This window comes from Elephantulus edwardii, unplaced genomic scaffold (assembly GCF_000299155.1).
Source record: "Elephantulus edwardii isolate Elephantulus edwardi_28Jun2011 unplaced genomic scaffold, EleEdw1.0 scaffold00056, whole genome shotgun sequence".
NCBI classification, from domain to species: domain Eukaryota; kingdom Metazoa; phylum Chordata; class Mammalia; order Macroscelidea; family Macroscelididae; genus Elephantulus; species Elephantulus edwardii.
Window position 1 is genome coordinate 6576641 of NW_006399806.1, and position 22595 is coordinate 6599235.

At 36.6% G+C, this 22595-nt stretch overlaps 1 protein-coding gene across 1 annotated transcript in view; it reads left to right on the forward strand.

Moving 5' to 3' along the window:
• MMP13 (matrix metallopeptidase 13 (collagenase 3)) overlaps positions 1–14382 on the forward strand; it is an 18625-nt gene extending 4243 nt beyond the window's left edge. The window contains exons 5-10 of the mRNA XM_006887302.1: positions 3585–3746; positions 5719–5833; positions 6863–6996; positions 9246–9405; positions 12353–12456; positions 14282–14382. Coding sequence (XP_006887364.1) covers positions 3585–3746; positions 5719–5833; positions 6863–6996; positions 9246–9405; positions 12353–12456; positions 14282–14382 — 776 coding nt within the window. The remainder of the gene's footprint in view (positions 1–3584; positions 3747–5718; positions 5834–6862; positions 6997–9245; positions 9406–12352; positions 12457–14281) is intronic.
• Positions 14383–22595: the final 8213 nt, after the last annotated feature.

Consider the following 22595-nt stretch of genomic DNA (forward strand, 5'->3'; position numbering starts at 1 on the left):
TACAGTGGCTCATTATATTATTTTGATCTTCTTTTAATACTTCCTGGATCATTTATATTCTTCCTAAAGCATCCTTGATTATAGCAATTCAAGGTTTGAATTTGTTCTTCAGTTCCTTTAGCTTAAGAAATGCTGAAGGAGTTCGGCCATTTTGATTTTCCGTTTCCAGCTCCTTGCACAGTTCATTGTAATATTGCGCTTTGTCATTCCATGATGCCTTTTGGAATCTTCTGTTCAGCTCTTTAGTATCTTGAATTCTTCCTTGTGCTTTGGCTTCTCTGCACTCCAGTGCAATCTTCAGAGTTTCTTCATACATCCATTTTGGTCTTTTTTTCCTCTTATGTTTGTAATGACCGTTTGCACTCTTCCTGAATGATACATTTGACATCTTCCCACAACTCATCTGGTCTTCACTCATTAGTGTTCAAGGCCTCAAACTTGTTCCTGAGATGATTCTGAAATTCAGGTGGGATGAACTCAAATTCATATTTTGGTTCCCGTGGATTCGGTTTAATTTTCCACAGCTTCAACTTGAACTTGCATATGATTAGTTGGTGGTCTGTTCCACAAGCAGCTCCTGGCCTAGTTTTCACAGCTGATATTGAGCTTCCCCGGTGTTTTTTTCCTGCAGATGTAATAGATCTGATTCCTATGCATACCATCAGGTGAAATTCATGTGTATATGTTTCTTATAAAACGTATTTGTTATGAATAAGTCATTGATTGTGCAAAATTCAATCATTCTATCTCGAACTCCATTTCTATCACCAAGTCCATGTTTTCCAACTACTGATTCTTCTTTTCTGTTCCCAACGTTTCCATTCCAGTCACCCATTATTATCAATGCATCTTGATTGCATGTTCGCTCGATCTCCGACTGTAAAAGTTGGTAGAAATCATTTATTTCTTCTTCTTTGGCTCTGGTTGTTGGTGCACATATCTGAATGATAGTGGTATTCTAGATAGAAAATATTTAAAATTTATTTAAGGAAAAATTATTTTCCCAAAGAGTAAAACTGTGCCTTGAATGATCAATGTGTCAGCTCTTGAGCTTTGAGTTGACTGTCTATTTGGAGATAGATGAGAAGTTTACCTGTTTATATTCTAAATATTTCATAGGTGAGTATAGTTTTAGGAAGAAGAGTTCACAACGATATTATAAAGATCCATCATGATGGATGGAGAGGAGATTGTAACTGTCAACAACTTCAACTTGCTTGGATCTACAGTTAACATCCTTGGTACTAGCAGTCTGGTAATAAGGGAAAATCTGCAGTTCAGGACTTTTCCAAATTATTGAGGAATAATGATGTCAGTTTGAAGACTAAGGTGCATTTGATTCAGGCCATAGTCTTTCTGATTACTAGCTCTGCATCTGAGAGCTGGACAATGAATAAGGATGACAGAAAAAGAATTGATGCCTTTGAGCTGTGATGTTGGAGAAGAACACTGAACATCCCATGAATGGCCAAGAGAACAAACAGATACGACTTGGAGAGGGTGTAGATGGAGTGTTCTTTGGAGGCAAGAATAATGAGGCTTCCCTTCATGTACTTTGGGCATGTTGCTAGGAGGGGCTATTCCTTGGAGAAAGACATGATGCCGGGAAGGGTGGAGAGTTGGCAAAGGAGAGGAAGACCCACAACCAGGTGGATTGAAATGATGATTGCTGCAATGGGCTCTGTGTGTCAGGAAGGTGAAGATGGTGCAGGATAGAATAGGGTTTAGATTTTTTTGTTCTTAGAGTCGCTATGAACCATACTTGACTGGCTGGCACCTCACAACTAGTAACAATTATTAAGCTAGAATCATAGTAAGCCTTAGTTTTAATTCTAAACTCTCAGTTTTAAGTAAAACTTGACCAAATTCTAGGTGTCAAGTATGTCTAAAATATACACAAAGAAATCTGGATTAAGTTTTGTATTGTTCATTGGAGAAATATAATTCACATTATTTGAAGTTTGATATACTTTTTTGTCTGCACAAATACATAAGTTGGTTATACAATGAAATGTGTGGGAGCTGGACCTTGGTAGAGCTGCCTGTCATTCCCGGTTTCCTAAGTTCCTAGATAGGCTGCAGTCTTTCTAGGTTTTTTATCAAGTATTTTAATGGAAGATACTTGAATTTTCCTTTTCTAATATGTTTTGATCTTCCAGATTCTGTCTATAGGGTACATTTCCTCAACAAAAGTTATTGGAAATCAAATTGAAAACAATAACTTCTAAGTAACAACAATCTCTAGTTTTTTCAAGAAACTGTTTATTTTATACTGGTTTACCTACAAAGTTAGTATACATTGGTTTTTCAGACTAGGTCTTTACCATTTCCTTTACCCGCCCCTCCCTTTACTCAACGTGTTGTATGACCCTGTGATTACCCTCCCTGCCTTCATTCCTCTGCTAGTCCCTACCCCACTTTGGATCCTCATACATGTTTTACCAGTTATCTTTCTATTTCTAAAATAATGGTCTTATACAGTATTTGTTCTTATGGGACTGAGTTAGTTCACTCAACGTAATGCTCTCCAGTCTCTCCCGAGTTAGATAGTGAGTTTCAAAATCATTGTTTCTGCATGCTGCATTGTATTCCATCATGTGAATGTACCATACTTTCTCAATCCATTCAATTGTGGTTGAACATTTGCTCCATTTCCAATGTTCTTGTGATGATGACTAACTCTGCTATGAACATTCGTGTATGACAATCTCTATTAGTATTTTAACTTTATTTTGCTTTTAATAGTTTCTTATATTTTCCTCCAATTTAATTACCAATATTAGGAAGTTATAAAATGGCAGACGCATAACTAGCGGAGGCACTGTAAATTCAAAGCATAGTAGTCATTGAGAGTAAAGTTAGCCAGTAATGGCCAGAGTTTCTATTTTTTCTAGACTCTAGGGGAAAAAAAATCACCTAAATGACTTTTGTTCCCTATTTAGTGCATCCTTTGTACTTGATCATCATTTATTTTGATATTGCCTCCTATTTGAACAATATGCTAGGAAGAATCTTAACTATGTACTACTGTAGCTAATGTTCTCTGTTTCTCATTTTTTGCCCCCACGACTTCATTAAAACAAACAGAAAATAAGAATTAATAGAAACTTCATGGTAAAGGGCAAATCAGAATTGCTGTTTTCATAGCTCAGCCCTAATTACTTTAGAGCTGTCTCTTGACATTCACATTGTATTGACAGGTACAATTAAAGAAAGCATTAGTTTGCAAGGAAGCTCTGGCGGCATAGTTTATAGGAAGTGTCATGATTAACTTGAAGACCGTGCCCCTTTGGTGATCTAAATCTACTAGTGTTTCTGAAGGAGAAACCTGGGCAATCTCCTCCTGTGCACTTGATAGTGATAAGTTTCGTTGAAATGATCTATAAAGATTTACATCACTTCTTGGAGTCTTCCTTCAATCAATTAAATATTAACATTGAAATATGAGTAAGAGAGCCTATAAAGAGAAAGTGTGACATACTAAATAGATCAGGAAGATGGTTTTTCTTTCCATTAATTGAAAAGTTAACTGGAGTACCTTCCCTGTCTCACTGGTTCTTTTCTTTTTTTCTTTTTTTAAATAGACTACAACTTGTTCCTTGTTGCTGCCCATGAAATTGGCCACTCCCTAGGTCTGCAGCACTCCACCGACCCAGGGGCACTCATGTATCCCCGCTATACCTACATTAGCAAAAATGAGTTTCTGCTTCCTTATGATGATGTTCAAGGGATCCAGTCTCTCTATGGTAACTTAGTTTATCAATTTAAGAGATGTACAGATACTCATGTCTATATTCTAAGTTACAGGTGAATTTATTTTCATAGTTTTGATACTTAGATTAATTTTTTTCTAAGTCAAAACACTTACCTATTCAAGTAGAAAGTATTCCATTTAAAAAGAGTTTTGCACAATACCATTGCTTTTACTTGTATTTCTTATATTGCTGCTAACTCAAATGGCTGGGTTTTTCACCAGTTTGAATTCACCAGTGGCTCTTAGGAAGAAAGCCCACACTCCCCTTCAAATTTGTTTAACTGCCTCAGAAACCCAATGGAGGGTCGCAAGTACTTTTGATACTTCGAAACACCTCTGAGATAAGAAAGAAAATTATTTTACTCACCATTTAATCCATGAGGAAATTAAGCCTAGAAATATTTAAATAGTATTTCTCTAATCACATAACAAATTTCACTGAGTGGTTCAAATGGTTTAACACTGGACTACTAGCCTAAAAGCTGATAATTCAAATCCATCCAATGGGATCTGGTGACCTAATAGTAAGAAATTACATTACAATCCAAAAGGCACACAGTTCAAAACCACCAGCTGCTCCACAGGAGAAGGATGGGCAATCTCCTCCCGTGTGATGGATTGTCTCTGAAAACCCATTGGAGGGTCAGCTAAGGGTCAGTTTCTACTAAAACAACAGATCTACCCATAGGTACCCCAGAAGAGAGAGCTGATGATCTCTTTCAGAAATGGCAAAACCAAGAAACCATTATGAACTGCAGTTATATGTACCCCATTCTAGAACATGACATGTGTGACAAGGCCTAGAATTGAGTTAATAAAAATAGATTTTTTACAAAATTCATGAGATCCTAAGTAGTTTTAAGACATTCTAAGTATTTTCTCAAACATTCCATTTGGCTACAGTAGAAACTGCTCAAATTATCTGTGGCAATTTTTAGCCAACATCTATAATGACTGTTGGTGTATTTTGTTTTTTTTTCCCTCTGAATTTTCAATAACACTTAAGAAATATAGCCTCAGCTCAAACAAGGAAGTGTGTTTCCCATAAACAGAGTTGAAGCTATAATGCATGGTTGAAGCTACAGTAAACTCTATAGATGTAAAAACTGCTGGAACAGAGCTCAGAAAGTATACTTCTGCCACTTCAGTTATCCATACAGAAACTAGTATAGGTGCTTATATTTATTTACTGGTTACAGAGGGAATTTGATGATTTAATATACAATTTTTGTTCTTTCTACAATGTTTTGATCAAGGAACCAATATGGACTAGATAGGGAACTATTATAAATGACATAGAGAATACATATGAACTAGATGAAAAAAATAAATATGTTCTATTTCGTAACTCCATTTTTACTATTAAAAAAGTACTAATTTATTTACAAAATTGAATACATTGATTTCAAGAACAGATTCTTTCAATTTCTCTCACCCTCCCACTCATCTTTACTTTTTAAGCTGGTAGAAAGTTAAAAGCATGTAATGTGTCAGTTTCAGAAAGTCTGGTTTATGACTGCAGTGCAGGGCATTGTAGCAAACTGATGAAGTATTGTCAGCCAATATTTGCATCTAGTAAGGTAATTAAGAGAAAGGGCAGAGATGAAAGCTCCTCTGGGTTGAGGAGACTTCAGAAATGACTAGGAAGATAAACAACATCTTATGAACAAGTTCTGTAGAATATGGAAAAAGGTTTTATCAACATCTTTTACTTTTGTCCTCTATTCTGCCATAAACTTCCAAAATTCAAGTTTGTAGTTAAGATGAATCTCAAGGAGTTTTAAAGACATCTCCACTGTAAGACCTTGGTAACCCTTGATGAAGGATGCAGGTACCATTAAGTAGGAGCCTCAAGTCTTACTTTTTCTCTGCAGAGAACCTTTTCCTGCTCTCTTTAGTAGAATCTGTCTGATATGCTGAGATCACATTATCAGCAACTTCTTTTAATTTTTTCACTGCTTTAGGTCCAGGAAACGATCCCAACCCTAACCATCCTAAAACACCTAACAACTGTGATCCTTCCTTATCACTTGATGCCATTACAACTCTCCGTGGAGAAATGATGATCTTTAAAGACAGGTACACTTGGGGTTTTTTCCAAACACTTGAATGTGATGGACATTGTAAAGTGCCTACAAATTGTCAAAACATTCCACCAAACTGCTGAAGATGATCTTAGCAATAAAAAGGATAGAATATTGAGCAATTAATTTCTATATTTAGATAAAAAGTGAAGGATTACTTTCTGTTTCAGGGGATAATCTTGGCAATGTGCCCCTTCTTTTCACATCTTTGCTTGCAAATATCTTTCCAAGAAATAATCAATTAACTCTAGAAACTCAAATTAAGAGACAGATAAATATTATAATTAATTACCAAATTGTAAAGTCTTTCTCACAACGCCACCTTAACTTCTATTGCTATGGAAAATCTTGCTTCTGAATACATATGTAAGAATTTGGGAGGAGGATGCATTTGTAAACTTGGAACTGTAAGTACTGAAAAGGAAATAGTTTATTTCTACATTTTTGGGATACATTCTTTCATTCATTTATTCATGAAGTACTTACCTTCTGATACGTGATGTGATAGCATTCTCATCTTTTATAATATAGTTCTAAATACTTTGCACTCCTGTGGTACAAGGAACACTGCCAGTTTCTCTAAGCCATGAAGAATATTCTAACAATGCACTTTTAAAAAAATGAATCAGGGAAAGAATCATTTCTGTAATTCCTATTTTATTTCCAGACCCAACACAGCTCTGGAACGGTAAACTTGCTTGCCACTTGCAAGACAGACAAAAATGAAAAAAGCATAGTTTCAACCCTCAAAGGACTTAGAAACTTCACAAAGACTCTCTGTGATGCTTTAAGCATTACTGTCTTAGTCTAGAATTAGAATAGTAACAACTTGTAACTGCCACTTAAAGGCAGTGGATCCTTTTTTCTCTTTACAGATTATAGGACTCTTCCTTATCCTCCCTCAATCCAACAATCCGCAATGATGTGTAGATTGATAGAGAGGTAGAAATAGCCACCTAAAAATATGTGGGTTGGGTTTTTTGTTTGTTTTAACTCTTAAGCTTTGTATTCTACTTTTGGTTAGATTCTTCTGGCGCCTGCATCCTCAGCTGATTGAGCCGGAGCTCCATTTAATAAAATCATTTTGGCCAGAAATTCCCAATTATATTGATGCTGCATATGAGAATCCTTATAATGACGTGATCTACATCTTTAAAGGTAAGCTTTTCACAGGTGAGGCTTCTCATATCTCCAGGTTGGCAGTGGAGAACTTAATGTTGCCAGAGCATTAATACATGAGTACTAAAAATATATCAAGATTAAGAAAAAAGGATAACAAAGAGAAAAACCAGAAGGTGCATGAAACTATTCTACCAAATGTCCTTATATCTAATGTGTAAAAATTCTATATTATTACCCATCATAATCACTTTGTTTCGTGTAAACCATGCGATTTTTTCCCTTAGTTCCTTTCAGATTGTTTATCATACACTATAGCAATGCACATTTTGCAAAATTAAAATAGTTAGCCTTAATTCTACTCTTCTAAAGAAGAAATATTGGAGTTTTCCCCCCCTCTAGCCCTTCAACTTATATAATACATATTTTTACATAGTAATATTTATAGTTTTGTTGTTTGCTTGGCTCCACAGTCAACACTCTTGGCACCAGTAGCCAGGAAATTAAAAGGTGCATTGCCATGGGAAAGTCTGCTGTTAGGGACCTCTTCAAAGTACTGAAGAGCAATGGTGTCTCTCTGGAGACTAAGGTGAGTTTGATACAGGCCATGGTCTTCACAATCACTTGTTACGCATCAGAGAGTTGGACAATGACCAAAGAGGACAGAAGGAGAATTGATGCCTTTGAGCTGTGGTGCTGGAGAAGAGTATTGAAAATACCATGGACTGCTAGGAAAACAAACAGATTCGTTCTGGAAAGGGTTAAACCAGGTGGCTCCTTGGAGGCAAGGATTCTGAGGCTCTGTCTAACATACTTTGGACATGTTGTGAGGAGAGACCGTCCATGAAGAAGGACATCATGCTTGGGAAGGTGGAGGAATGGCGCAGGAGGGGAAGGCCCTCTATGAGGTGGATTGATTCAGTGACTGAGTTAATCGGGATGGGAGTGTCGGAGACAGTGCGATTGGCACAGGACAGAGCAGAGTTTAGGGCTGTTGTACATAGGGTTGCTATGAGTCGCAAGCGACTCGACGTCACATAACAACAACAACAACAATATTTATAGTGCAAAAAACACCTTAATTTTTTAATTTTAATTGATATTTCAACAACGTTTATAGAGAACTTGGATTTCCATTCATTCATTGCTGCACAATTCCACCCTACTCCCCTGCCAGTCTATTTTACTATGCCGCTCTTATTCTGGACTATTGTTATGCGAATAATACCTAATCATATATTCCTTTTAAACAGTTCTTTCCCTCGTCTGTTTTAATGCAGTGTACTTTATTTATCTCCTCTTTTTTTAGTTTTTCTCCAACCCCTATGTCAGTGCTATTTTATAACAGTGGTATGATGCAGCATTTATCCTTTTGTGACTTTTCACTCAGCATAATATCCCTCAGGGTCACCCATTTTGCATATTATTTTATGAGTTCCTTGTTTCTCAGTGCTACATAGTATTCAATTATGTGAATGTACCACAGCTTCTCTATCCATTTGTTTGTTGATGGGCACTTTGGTTGTTTTCAATGCAGAAACGGTTTACATTTTACTTGTTTCCCTGACATAAAACATGACAGTCTTTTAAAATAGCTACTCTGTTTTCACAACTATAATTTATAAAGACTATATAACCTACTGCTGATGTTAACTTTTTAAGATTTATTTGTCTATGAATATTAATGCTATAATGAAGTTACTTTTAGAGAAACACATATAATAGATTTTTAACTGGTATAAAATTTTAGTTCTAATCTATTTTAGTGTGTCTAGTATGTATACTATTTAGGGGAGCTTGGGTAGCGTAGTGGTAAGAAACTTCCTTGAAATCTCAAAGACACATGGTTCAAGTCTACCAGCTTCTCCATGGGAGGATGAGCAATTGCCTGCTGTGTGGTTAGTTGCCCCTGAAAACTCTCCAGAGAATCAGTATGGATTGGTTCTGATCTGATGGTATACAACAGCAACAACCATGCTATTTATTCAAGCATACATTTTCATGTTTTAAAATTAGTTACAAATTTAATACAGAGAGATGATAAATTTCCATATTCATTAATATTTGAATGGCTGTACCAATAAGCTTCTAATTCTATCAGTACTTTAAAGAGATTTAACTTCTGCTTGAAGAATGATCATATTTTTATATGTTCCTCAAAAATGATAATCACAAACACTAAATATTTTGTTTCTAAATAGATCAATCTTTCTTTATTTAATACCCACATATATGAACACTAATAGATTATATCAGAGAATAAAAGTATTCTTTCTTTTTTTTTTCAGGAACAAAATTCTGGGCTCTTCATGGTTATGATATTTTGAGAGGTTATCCTAAAAAAATACATGAACTGGGATTTCCAAAAGGGGTTAAGAAAATAACCGCAGCTCTTCACTTTGAAGATAGAGGCAAAACTCTCTTTTTCTCTAAAAACCAAGTCTGGAGGTATGGTAATAATATTTACTGAGCCACATTTTATGTAGGGGCAAAGTTTGTTTCCCCAAACCTTGCATGTATAAATTCTCTGTCACTGCTTTAAGCTATTTTCCTTATACTTTATCCAAAATGTCAAATCAGTCATTTATTTATTTTCCATTTTAATTACTTCACATGGCTTTCTAGACAGGGATTTACTAATATTAAGTTTTCTTTTTATTTCCCCTTTTTCTTTTTTTAAATTTATTATTAATATCAATGAAAATTTAAAGAGACTTTGGGTTTCTATTCATTCATTGTTGCACTTTTCTCCCCTCCCAACCCTCGCCCCTAGTACACTACCCTCTTGGAAAAGTAAAAGAAAAATTCTTTCATTGTTTTATAATCCCTCCTAACAGGTCCACTCCACTATGCTGCCTTCACTCTGGACTCCTGTCATGACAAAAATACCTAATCACATATCCCTTTTAAACAGTTTTCTCCGTTATCTGTTTCATGATTTACATTATTGAACCCATCTTTCTCAGTCTCCTCCCACCCCCGATGTCAGTACTATTTTATAACAGTGGTACCATGCAGTATTTGTCCTTTTGTGACTTAGATACTTCACTCAGCATAATGTCCTCCAGGGTCACCCATTTTGAATAATATTGCATGAGTTCCTTGTTTTGCAGTGCAGCATACTATTCCATTGTGTGAATATACCATAGCTTCTCTATCCATTCGTTTATTGATGGGCACTTACGTGTTTCTAACTCCTTGCTATTGTGAACAAAGCCAAGGTAAACATGGGTGTGCATATATCTGCTTGGATGTCAGTTATGGTCTCTTTGGGGTATATTCCCAGTAGTGGATTTGCTGGGCCAAATGGTATCTCTATTTGCAACTTTTTTGAGAAAGCACCATACCACCTTCCACAGTGGGTTGCACCATTTTACACTCCCACCAACAGGGAATAAGTGTTCTAGTTTCTCCACAACCTCACCAGCATTTGTTGCTTGCTGTTCTGTTAAATTTTGCTATTCTGACTGGGGTGAGATGATATCTCATAGTTGTTTTGATTTGCATTTCTCTTAGAGTTAGGGATTTTGAACATTTCTTCATGTGCTTGTTAACCATCTGAATGTCTTCCTTGGTGAAGTGTCTGTTCATATCCTGTGCCCATTTTCCAATTGGATTATTTACCTTTATCTTGTTGTGATGCTCAATTATTTTATAAATTCTGGATATAAGTTCCTTATCTGATATGTCATTACCAAATACTTTGTACCAGTCTGTGGCTTTCCTTTTTACCCTGTTGGAGAAGTTTTTGATGTGCATAGGGATTTGATTCTTAGGAGACCCCATTCATCTATTTTGGATCTTAAGTTCTGAAAACACATAAGTATAAACAATATCTCTTCTCAGCTGCTGTTTTTATCCTTACTTATTAGCTGTGACTCAACCATGACGAACTATTTCTTTTATTTTGTCACCTTTGTTCTTTCTAATATTGCTCCTGTATTTTCTTTCTTGTCAACCTCTCTTGACTACCGTGTGGCTCCATCTTCTCTGGTCAAAAGAACGTCAAAATAAAGACAGAAAATGACTGATTGACTGGTTCTTTCATTTCTATAGAGTTGGGTGATCATAGACAAGTAATTTGTCAAATTAATCTCATTCTGACGGGCAAATGGAGCCAGAATATTATTATTGTCTAATCCTGAGCCACCCTTATCATCTTCAATGCACTTGGACCCATTACTGTGGTCACTACGTCAATCCATTTCACTGAAGATCTTCTTCTCCTTTGCTGGCCATCTGCATTTCCAAGTATGATAATGTCTCTTTCCTAGGAATAACCTGTCCGTACAATGTGCTCAAAGTATGTGAGATGAAACCTTCCCATTCTTAACTCTAAGGAGCATTCTGGTTGTACCTTCTCCAAGAGGATATAGAAATATCACAAAGATACTGAAAATGTGAAATACCTAACATGAAACTTTATTCCACCTGGACTCACACACACATAACCACCTTTCTGGTTAGCAATTTTTTTATTGCAGTTTTATTTCTTTTTCTTATTGCTAATGATACTAGTTATTATAAACATTACTGTCAGACTATTTTTCTGATCTCTAAACCCTTATATGAACTCAATGGCCTAATCAAATTAGATTGCTTACTATATCTCAAATACTTTGTGCTTTAACTCCCCAAGCTTTCCCTATTACTTGGAAACATCTTTTCCTATATCTCTGCCTTTTAAAATTGTACTAATTGTTTAGACTTTACTTGAAATATCTTTGTATTTGCAAACTTTTGTTGCCTAGAAGATTATTTCTCCCCTCCCCTATATTTCATGTTTCCTCTTTCATGTTATTTAACTTTCATTGTCCGATTTTACAGTTATGTGTATCATGTCTTTGTCTTCTTTGTAGTAATTATTAGTATCTTTTACTTTTTGGAAAACAACTCAAGAATATAAAATACATTCATCACTATGAGCACTGTTCTTTTTGAGTTATTTTAGGAATGTCTTTGGTTGGCCAGTGTGTAGGGCAGTCAGTGGGAGAATATGGAATATTCCCTTTAGCATCACCATACAGCCTCAATAATTTAAGTACAGGAATTAAACCTAAGGAATGTCATATCCATTTATGAATCTAGCAAGCTGCCTTCCATGTAGTGGGTGATCAATAGAAAATTGTTTTAAAAAATGTAAGCCTATTTCACACTGAAAACACTTTTTAAATGCCATCATTTACAATAGGTACCTAATTTATAAAATGGAAAATTAACCTGTACCTAACTTAACAAATATAGTTGTGGGACAAGTCAACAAATAACAACTATACCAAAGCTACATTTGAAAAAAACCAGCTAATTTTGAAAGGTACTATAATACTCACTGTATCATTTCTAAAGATGTTTGTAAGTAAAATAACTTAATCAAGAATTTTTTTTTAATAAATAGCTATGATGAAATCAACCATGTTATGGATAAAGATTATCCCAAACTAATACAAGAGGAATTCCCAGGAATTGGTTCTAAAGTAGATGCTGTCTTCAAGAAAAACGGTAACTAGTTTCATTGCATTGATCTTAACAGAGGGCTTTTTAAACACACACACAAAAGACAGACACCTAGTTATTTCCATTTATTGTCATAAAAACATTGAGTAACTTTTACAGAGAATGTGAGATTTATGCAGAGAGAAGAATAGTACAAACATGCTAAGTGATTTCTGGTACTAATATTAAATTATAGGCTTCATCTAGTTCAAATTCCACTTAATGAACACTAATGTTGGATAGTACACCATGCAATAAAACTACTTTTATTAATTTGACCTTCAGTCCCACCCCTTGTCTCTTGAAAAACTTTGACATAGTGTGTGGTGAGCTGTGAGTGAATCAGATTGATATGTACGAATTAAGGACATTCATTATTCTAAAGTGACTAGTTTTGTTCTTCTTTAAAATTTTTCTTTTATAATGAGTCATTTACAATGTTTGTAGCCCCTCAAATACATTCTCTAATGAAAGATTTCTACATAAAGCATAATGACTATAGCCAGTTTAAGTCTAATTCATACATGATTATTACACAAATAGCAAACAAAACCCAGCATACTCAGAATAAATAAGAATTTGACTTAAAGATTACTAGTTGTTATGAATGAAAGACTGCAATAACTTAAGTATAACTTTGAATTTTGCTTATAGACATTAACCGACAAAGATTATTGACGGAATTCAAATTGGAAATGAAGGGAGGGAGGATTAATTTATGTATCAACTCCTATACCTGGACAATGTGTGACAGAAAGCATTTCTAATGAGTTAAGCAATTTGTAAAGATCTTTGCTATAATAAGAAAGCATCTTGGACACCCCTCAGCAGTGTCCATCCAGGTTGATTAGTTGGCTGCAAGGGGCAGAAAGACATGTAAGAGGAGGCATGTGTGTTCATGTTTACATTTTAATAGTAACCGTTATATATGCGCACATGTCTTATCTGTATTGTAGGAATACACTGTTAAATTTTAATAGAGATCTCATACTATTTTAGAAGCATTATATTCTATTGCTTTATATTTTATTTTAAATTGCACATTAAAGGAATGCAGTATTTTAATTGCAGCTCTGACAATATCTTTAACTAGAGATGTGCATCATTTTTTTTCTTTATGAAATGTTTGTCCTCAAGAATGACTGACTGCTTTTATTTCCTTCCTGATTGAGTCAGTATAGTGTATTCTTGATTATGTCATGGCTTTGAGACTTTGAATTCATAAATATTTGGGATGTATAAAAAGCTGAATTCATATTGCTTGATCTCAACCATGCAAAAACACATGCTTGGTTGTGTGTGTATGTACATAGAGGTAAAAGGACATAAACTAATCGTCAGGATGAGTGTGGGTGACTGTGCTGTGTCTTCTCTGCTTTTCCATTTTCTACCATGTATATGTAATAAAACTTTAAAGAGAAAAAAAGACATTCTTTTAAAAACCTGCGTGAAGTCTCCATTGCTTGTAGAACAAAGTTGGCTGTGCATACTTGGGTTAAAAAAGACCTACACCTATCATAATTACATAATAATTTCCTATGTTATGAAAAGAAACATTATGTCTAGTCAGTAGTAAAATTTACTGAATTTAGTAATTGAAGCGTCAAAACTAGAACTCATGGCACATAGCAATTATTTCTTGGTGAAAATTTAGGGAACAGGGGAACATTTAAATATTTTTTAAACTAAGTACAACTTGAAACATCAAGAAAGATTAAAAAGACAAAGGCTAAAATTCTAAGAAAAACCCAAAGTGGAATTAATCTTAATGCTAGGTAAAATAACTTTATTCTCTTTAAATATTAAAATTTTCTTTGACTTTTTTCCCCAGGTTATATCTACTTTTTCAATGGACCCACGCAATATGAATACAGCAGGTGGAGCAATTATGTCCTTCGTATCTTGCGAACAAACTCTTTAGTGTGGTGTTAAATGTCTTTTCAAAAATTGTTACTTAAATCTCAGGTAGTATTTGAAAAAAATACTTTCAGTGATATTGGGGTTGGAGTTGGGGGACACAGGCAAATATCAGGAGAAAATTTAGTTCTGTGAACAAGCAAGTAAGTTATCTTTGAATATGTTTTATCTATATGGCTCTGTGTGGCTGGAACCACAGTGAAGGATTTTGAAGAAATGACATTTTGTATCTCTAAGGATCAATTAAGAAGTTCTTGTGATGTATCACTTTACATGTTGGACTCCTAACTCTAAGGCTATTGTTAAATGCTGTTGAATCAGAATTGGATCAAAACTGACCATTCAGTGAGGTATTAGAGGCTGAAAAGTACAGAATTTCAATCCATCAACTGCTCAGTGGGAGAAAGGTGCACAATCTCCTCCTTTGATTTGCTGCCTCTGAAAACCTACTGGAGCATTAGCTATGGGTCTATTCTGACATGATGATACATAACAACAACAATGAATGTAAGAAGAAATTTCCCATCTTTCTCTCAAGGAGAAGCTGGTGGATTAGACTCATCTAACTTCGGGTTGACAGTGCCATTTTAAATCCACAGAATCCTCAAGGGAGAAGGATGGTCAGTTTTCCCCTATAAGAATTGACAGCCTTGGTGACTCATGATGACAGTTCACTACGAGTCAGAATAGATTGGAGGGCAGTGGATTTAGGAGTGAATTTTTGGGGAACTATCACCTAATTCTTAAGTGTTTAGAGTAATATTTCCTATACAGAAATGAGATGCACAGTGTATCAAAAGAGTTATGATATTTATTAAATATCATAAGTATTTATAAAGGTACTTTGCAAAGGAGTAAGATAAATCAAGTTTATACATTTAATAAAGATCTTTATGGAAACTATAAAATAGTATGAAAAAGGGATTTTCATAGAATACATGGTAATACATGAAAAAAGATTATAAGGGGACAGGTCTGTAATATATATTACAGACTGATTGCCAAGATAGTTATAATTTGACTTTCTTAACAAGAAGATCTGGGTGATCATGCCCTTTTACACACAGACAGTATAGGAAATTTCCTATCACTGAGGCTAGGAGGCCATGACTCACTGAAGAGGAGGATTGATTTAACCTATGGATTATTTTAATTTTTTCCCTTTACCAATGATTAAATGGTTGTAATAAAATACAAATATTTTGGCATATTTATAGAAGATATTTTTTTGTTAGAATATTTAAAGTAATTAAATTATAAGAAAGTAAAGAACTAAAATGATTGCCAAAATAATCTATGGCTACTTATTAGTTTAAAAGAAAAATAAAGAGAAAAGAGAAAAGTGAACTGGAGGGGAAGGGTGGGCAGGGAGAAAAGTGCAACAATGAATGAATGGAAATCCAAAATCTCTGTAAATGTTAATTAAAATTAATAAAATAAAGTTTAAAAAATCGTTTGGTAACTTAGCATGGAAAGAATTACTTTATTTTGTCTAGACAAGTCTTTTAACTGTCCAATTTGCCTTTAATGTATTGACTATTTTAGAAAGGCTTACATACCAGAGAATGAATCTCATAAGCAGAAATATCTTTGCTTAAGAGAGACATTCAAAATAAAGGAGACAATCTACTAGACTGTGGTCCTTGGAGAATTTTGCCGGCACTTTTCACAGGCCCAGCACTTGGAAGAGAGATCAGAAAATACTTATTGAATGTGTAAATGGTCATTGAAAGAAAGATCATAGAGTGAAAAGATCCTGTTCATAAAAATGTAGGCGAAGAATAAGTTAATAACTTTGGAAATGTATAGTTGTTGTTGTTGTTATGTGCCGTCGAGTCGTTTGCGACTCATAGCGACCCTATGCACAACAGCCCCAAACCCTGCTCTATCCTGCGCCAACCGCACTGCCTCTGACACACCCATCCCGATTACCCCAGTCACCGAATCGATCCATCTCATAGAGGGTCTTCCCCTCCTGCGCCGTCCCTCCACCCTCCCAAGCATGATGTCCCTCTCCAAGGACCTGTCCCTCCTGGCAACATGTCCAAAGTATGTCAGACGAAGCCCCAGAATCCTTGCCTCCAAGGAGTAGCTTGGTTTAATCCTCTCCAAGATGAATCTGTTTGTTTTCCTGGCAGTCCATGGTACATTCAGTACTCTTCTCCAGCGCCACAGCTCAAAAGCATCCACTCTCCTTCTGTCCTCCCTAGTTATTGTCCAACTCTCTGATGCATAACAAGCAATTGCAAATACCATGGCCTGTATCAGGCGCACCTTAGTCTCCAGAGAGACACTGTTGCTCCTGAGTACTTTAGAGAGGTCCCTAACAGCAGACTTTCCCATCGCGATACGCTTTTTGATTTCCTGACTGCTGGTGCCAAGAGTGTTGACTGTGGAGCTGAGCAAACGGAAGCTGTGAACAATCTCAATCTCTTCATCATCCATCCTGACGCTGCCAATTGGACCAGCGGTGAGAATCTTTATCTTCTTGACATTGAGCCTCAGTCCATACTGAAGGCTGCAGAACTTGACCCTTTGCAGCAAGTATATGAGGTCCTCCTGAGTTTCAGCAAGCAGGGTTGTGTCATCTGCATAACGCAGATTGTTAATAGATCTTCCACCAATCCTGTTGCCACAATTCTCCTCAAAGAGCCCATCCTCTCGGATAATCTGCTCTGCAAACATGTTGAAAAGGTATGGAGACAGGATGCATCCCTGGCGCACACTCTTCCCAATTTTGAACCATGCAGTGGTACCCTGCTCTGCTCTGACTACTGCCTCTTGGTCCAAGTATAGGTTTCGCATTAGCACAATTAAATGTTCTGGGATTCCCATTCTTCTCAGAGTCAGCCACAGTTTGTTATGATCCACACAGTCAAATGCCTTTAGGAAGTGTTTATACTGTTTATAATAAAATGATACTTTCAACAGATATTGCTACGATTTTGTCTTGGAGACAGTGGTGTCTCAGGGTGAATTCTTATCTTTTATTTGGGAAACTCGGGTTGGAGACTCAGCCCAAAACACCGCAAACAAAGCCACTACCCATCTGCCAGTGGAGACCTGGGTGTTGCTAGGGCACTCAATGTGTTTCAGCAGAGCTTTCAGACTAAAAGGGACTAGAAAGAAAGGCCTAGATCCTAACTCCAAAAAGTCCTCCAGAAAATCCCATGAATCCCAAGGATCACATCCTAATACATATGGTGTCTCTGGAAGTCACAGACCAATTCAGGGCAGCTAGAAAAATATGCTTACTTTTTCTGCGTAATTGAAATCTTTCTCTACACAAGAGTCCATTTAAAGAATTTCTTTTTCATGACAATATTTCTTGGAATGGATCTCATTCATTGTTTTTCTTTCTTAAGAGAATTTTAAAAAATCAAGACTCATTATTTTTGTACCCAAATATATTTCCCATAATTTTTCCTGCTCAGACTATGATTGCTAACATAGAGGATCATTCAATGTATTGCCCATAGCATCTTTCAACATTACAATTCAGTGTTTAACTTTGTTTTCAATTCTCTCACGTTGGGAAATGTAGAGTTAATTCTCCCCATTTTTATTCACCAATTCCAGCTTTTTTCACGGTCTATTACAACACTTTGTCTACACAAGCTGCCCTTTGAAGTCTTCTGTTCAGCTCTTTACTTCATCATATTTTCCCTTTATTTTGGCTTCTTGACACTCTATTATAGTTTTCAGAGTCTATTATGCCATCATTTAGGCTTTTCTATCTTCTCAGTCTTTGTAATGAAATTCTGCACTCTTCATGGTTGATATCCTTGACATCATACTGCAACTCATTTGGTCTTCGCTAATTGGTGTTCAACACTTCAAATCTATTCTTAAGATGATTTTAAAATCCAGGTGGAATACATACAAGATCATATGTTGGTTTGCATGACCTTGTGTGAACCCTGATTTGTTATTAGAGATACAACATTAAATTGTCAGTTTGTTGTATTTGGGAAATATATTGTTCTAATTAGAATATCTTTTTTTCTGTCAACTTGCTGAACTGAGATTACTTGTGGTTTGTTGTGATGATGACAGATATGCCACCAATGTGCCAAATGCCCTAAGGATCACCCATGGTGGACAGATTTTAGTAGAACTCAAAGATTAAGACAGACTAAGAAGCAAGATTGTTCATCTACTTCTTAAATAGCAGGCCTCTGAAAACCTTATGGACAGTAGAGAAACATGAATAGTTACAGTATTAGAGGTAGAGCCCAAATTAGAAGTCAACTGAAATGAGAAAAAATAGTGGCAAACATCCTTTAATAATTGGAACATGGAATGTACAAAGCATGACTATTTGAAAACTTGAAGTTGTGAAAAATGAAATGAAGCACATGAATATTGACATTCTAGGTATTAGTGAGGTGAAATGGATTGGCTTTGGCCACTTTGAATCAAATAATCATATGGTATACTATGCTGGGAATGAAAGAAGAATGGTATTGCATTCATTGTCAAAAAGTAAATTTCAAGTTACTTGGACTAAGAGGCAGTCATCAGAATAGAGCAAAATTGAGAAGGGTGTACCCCAGGGATGTGTCCTATCTCCAAACCTTTTCAACCTGTATGCAGAGCAGATTATCCGAGAGGATGGGCTCTATGAGGAGAAGTGTGGTGTTAGGATTGGTGGAAGATCTATTAACAATCTGCATTATGCAGGTGACACAACCCTGCTTGCTGAAACTGAGGAGGACCTCATGCACTTACTGCAGAGGGTCAAGGACTGCAGCCTTCAGTATGGACTGAGGCTCAATGTCAAGAAGACAAAGATTCTCACCACTGGACCAATCGGTAGCATCAGGATGAATGGCGAAGAGATTGAGATTGTTCACAGCTTCAGTTTGCTCGGCTCCATGGTCAACACTCTTGGCACCAGTAGCCAGGAAATAAAAAAACGTATTGCGATGGGAAAGTCTGCGGTTAGGAACCTCTCTAAAGTACTCAAGAGCAACGGTGTCTCTCTGGAGACTAAGGTGCACCTGGTACAGGCCATGGTCTTTGCAATCACTTGTTATGCATCAGAGAGTTGGACAATGACTAGGGAGGATAGAAGGAGAATTGACGCCTTTGAGCTGTGGTGCTGGAGAAGAGTATTGAATGTTCCATGGATTGCCAAGAAAACAAACAGATCCATCCTAGAGAGGGCTAAACCAGGCTACTCCTTGGAGGCAAGGATTCTGGGGCTTCGTCTGACATACTTCGGACATGTTGTAAGGAGAGACAGGTCCTTGGAGAGGGACATCGTGCTGGGTAGAGTAGAGGGACAGCGCAGGAGGGGAAGACCCTCTATGAGGTGGATTGATTCAGTGACTGGGGTAATCGGGATGGGTGTGTCAGAGGCAATGCAATTGGCACAGGATATAGCAGGGTTTAGGGCTGTTGTACATAGGGTCGCTAGTCGCAAACGACTCGACGGCACATAACAAGAACAACAACAATCCTGAAGAACAATGTCATCAGTGATAGGATATATTACATACACATACACGGAAGACCTGTTAACATGATTATTATTCAAATATGTGTCCCTACATCTAAAATCAAAGAGGAGGAAGTTGAAAATGTCTACCAAACCTTGCCATCTGAAATTGACCAAACATGCAATCAAGATTCATTAAAGATAATTGGTGATTGGAATACAAAAGTTGGAAATAGTAATGAAGTAATGGTAGTTGGAAAGTATACACTTGGTGACAGAATTGAAGCTGGAAATAGAATACTCAAATTTTGTACACTTGATGATTTATTCAAATGTCTTTTTTTTTAAAAAAAATGATGATTTTACACAGGGACCTCACCTGATAGACCGCATTGGACTTGGATTGACTGCAAGGAATCACTGAAGAAGCTCCATATCAGTAGTCAAAACCAGGCCAGGGAAGGACTGTAGACAGTACAGTAGTTAAGTGATGGTCTTGAAAAATGGTGATTAAGTGCTCATTAGCACTAGCGTTCAGTTCTCATCTGATCTCTATGAGTCAGAATCAGCCCAACTGTGGATAGAGTTGTTACTGTCATTGTTAAACACCACCTAGTTGACTAGTAGTGATCAACAATCTGTGAACAACAGATCTGGACCTTGCCTCAATCTGTGTCATCCTCCTGATAGCTGACACTTTCAAACTGTTACAGTCACTGGGTCAATCCAGCCTTTGAAGGTCATCTTCTCTTTCTCTGAGCCTCTACTTTTCCCATAATTATGGATTTATCTAAGAACTGTGTCCTCTTGACAACATAATAAAATGCACAAGACTGAATTTCACCATCCTTGACTATAAGAAGCATCTTGATTGCACTTCCTCCAAGACAGACGTGTTTATTCTTTTGGTAGTTCATAGAACATTCAATATTTTTTGTGAACATCACAATTCAAAGGTACCAGTTCTTTTTCTGTCATCCTTATGTCCACCTTTAAAGGGCATACAAAACATTTGAAAACTATGGACTTGAGTCAGACACATCTTAGTCTTTACACCGACGTTGTTGCTTTTTAGTATTTTAGAAAGGTCCTTGACAACAGAGTCATTCCTATGCAATACAATTTTTTTTAAATTTCTTGATTTCAACTACCTTGGATGCTGATTGTGGATCTACATTTAATGAACTTGTTAAACTTAAAAGTAACTTGTTGCTGTCAAGTAGAAACTGACTCATAGTTGACTCTCTAGCAAGTCTTCAGAGGCTTTTTATCACATGGAGGATTGACCATCTGGTACTTTGGAGTAATTGATGGATATGAAACTCGTTCATTTGTGTTGGCAGTGTAATCCCCTGGGCCACAAGATCTATATGCTATCAAATAACTAGGCAAATGCATTGTGTTCAATTCAAATCTGAGCTTTTAATGGCTTATTTTTGGGGTAATAAAGAAAATTTAAAAATCAACAGAACTCCTTTAAGTAAACAAACTATTTAAATATATTTTGAAATGAGAGAAATTGATAAGATGTTATAGTGGTACAACAAATTGTGCCCATATGATAACAGAGAGTGTTTGTGTCACAGTCAAAATGATGTGCTGTATCTCCATTCTCTTGTCAGAATAAAATCACAAAAAACCATACATATCAGAAGATGAAAAATAACCATTTCTGTAAACTTTCATTAAAATATCAATAAAAAAGTTAAATTAAATAAAATTGGGTTAAATTAAACCTCTTTAGCATTACAAGAGAGAGAAAAAAGAAAAATGATGACCATTGATTGGCCTGGAGGGCCAACTCATGAATCTTGTGACAAAGCCTCAAGGAAATGGAAGCCGCAAAGATTTTTCCAAGCTGTCTGATACTCCAACCTACCTTGCCATCTGATGCTACAATCTAGCTTGCTCACAAGAGCTGGTTCTGACCCCATAGTGTCAGCAGTGGGCACCAGCAGCCAAAGCCAATCAGTGAGATACACGACCACATTCTCTGCCAAAAGACTGCCCACTTAGCATCATCAGCCATCACCCGACAGCACCAGTAGCTGTAGCCAATCAGCTAACTACATGATCACTTCCTTTTCCAAGAATCAGCCCCTTCCCACCGAGCCGAGCCGTTAAAATTCTGTTCACCTTCACACCACGTGCAACTTCTCTGCCCTTCCTGCCCCTCTCTGGCCCAGGACAATGAACCTGGCCAAGAACCCCAATAAAAAGTTTCACTTACTTTTGATTTATGCTCCTGTTTTACAAAACATCTGATTCTGAACCTGGGAGGACTGTGTGTACCCTGGTCCGTTCCTTAGCCTTGGACTGGGACCCTCCAGAGTCCAGCCTTCTTTTGCCAGTGATAAGTTCATGTGGTCTCCCCATCCCTGCCTCCCTCCTCCGTTTCCGGACTTCCTGTCCACAATTGCAGCCTCATCAGTGATTCTCATTTCTGCTAGATCAAGTCTTTCTTTTTTTGTGTGGACTGATTGTTGGGACACTGACATCCCTCCACACATTTTTCAGGGATTGGATGGCCAATGGTATCACAAGTGTCTAAATTTGACCCTAAATCAACACTAGGCTGTTTACTTTCTAACTGAAGTGAAGTAAAAAATGGTTTAGACATAAAGAAAAATAATTTTTTTTCTGCTCAGTTTCTTGGCCTTAGTACCCTCTTGATAACCACCTCCAATGATAACCTGATGGCTCTTTAGGTTTTGATATCCTGACAGCTTTACACAACTATTGTCACAGGTTACACAAAGGCTCAGAGGTCCCCTATATCTAGGCC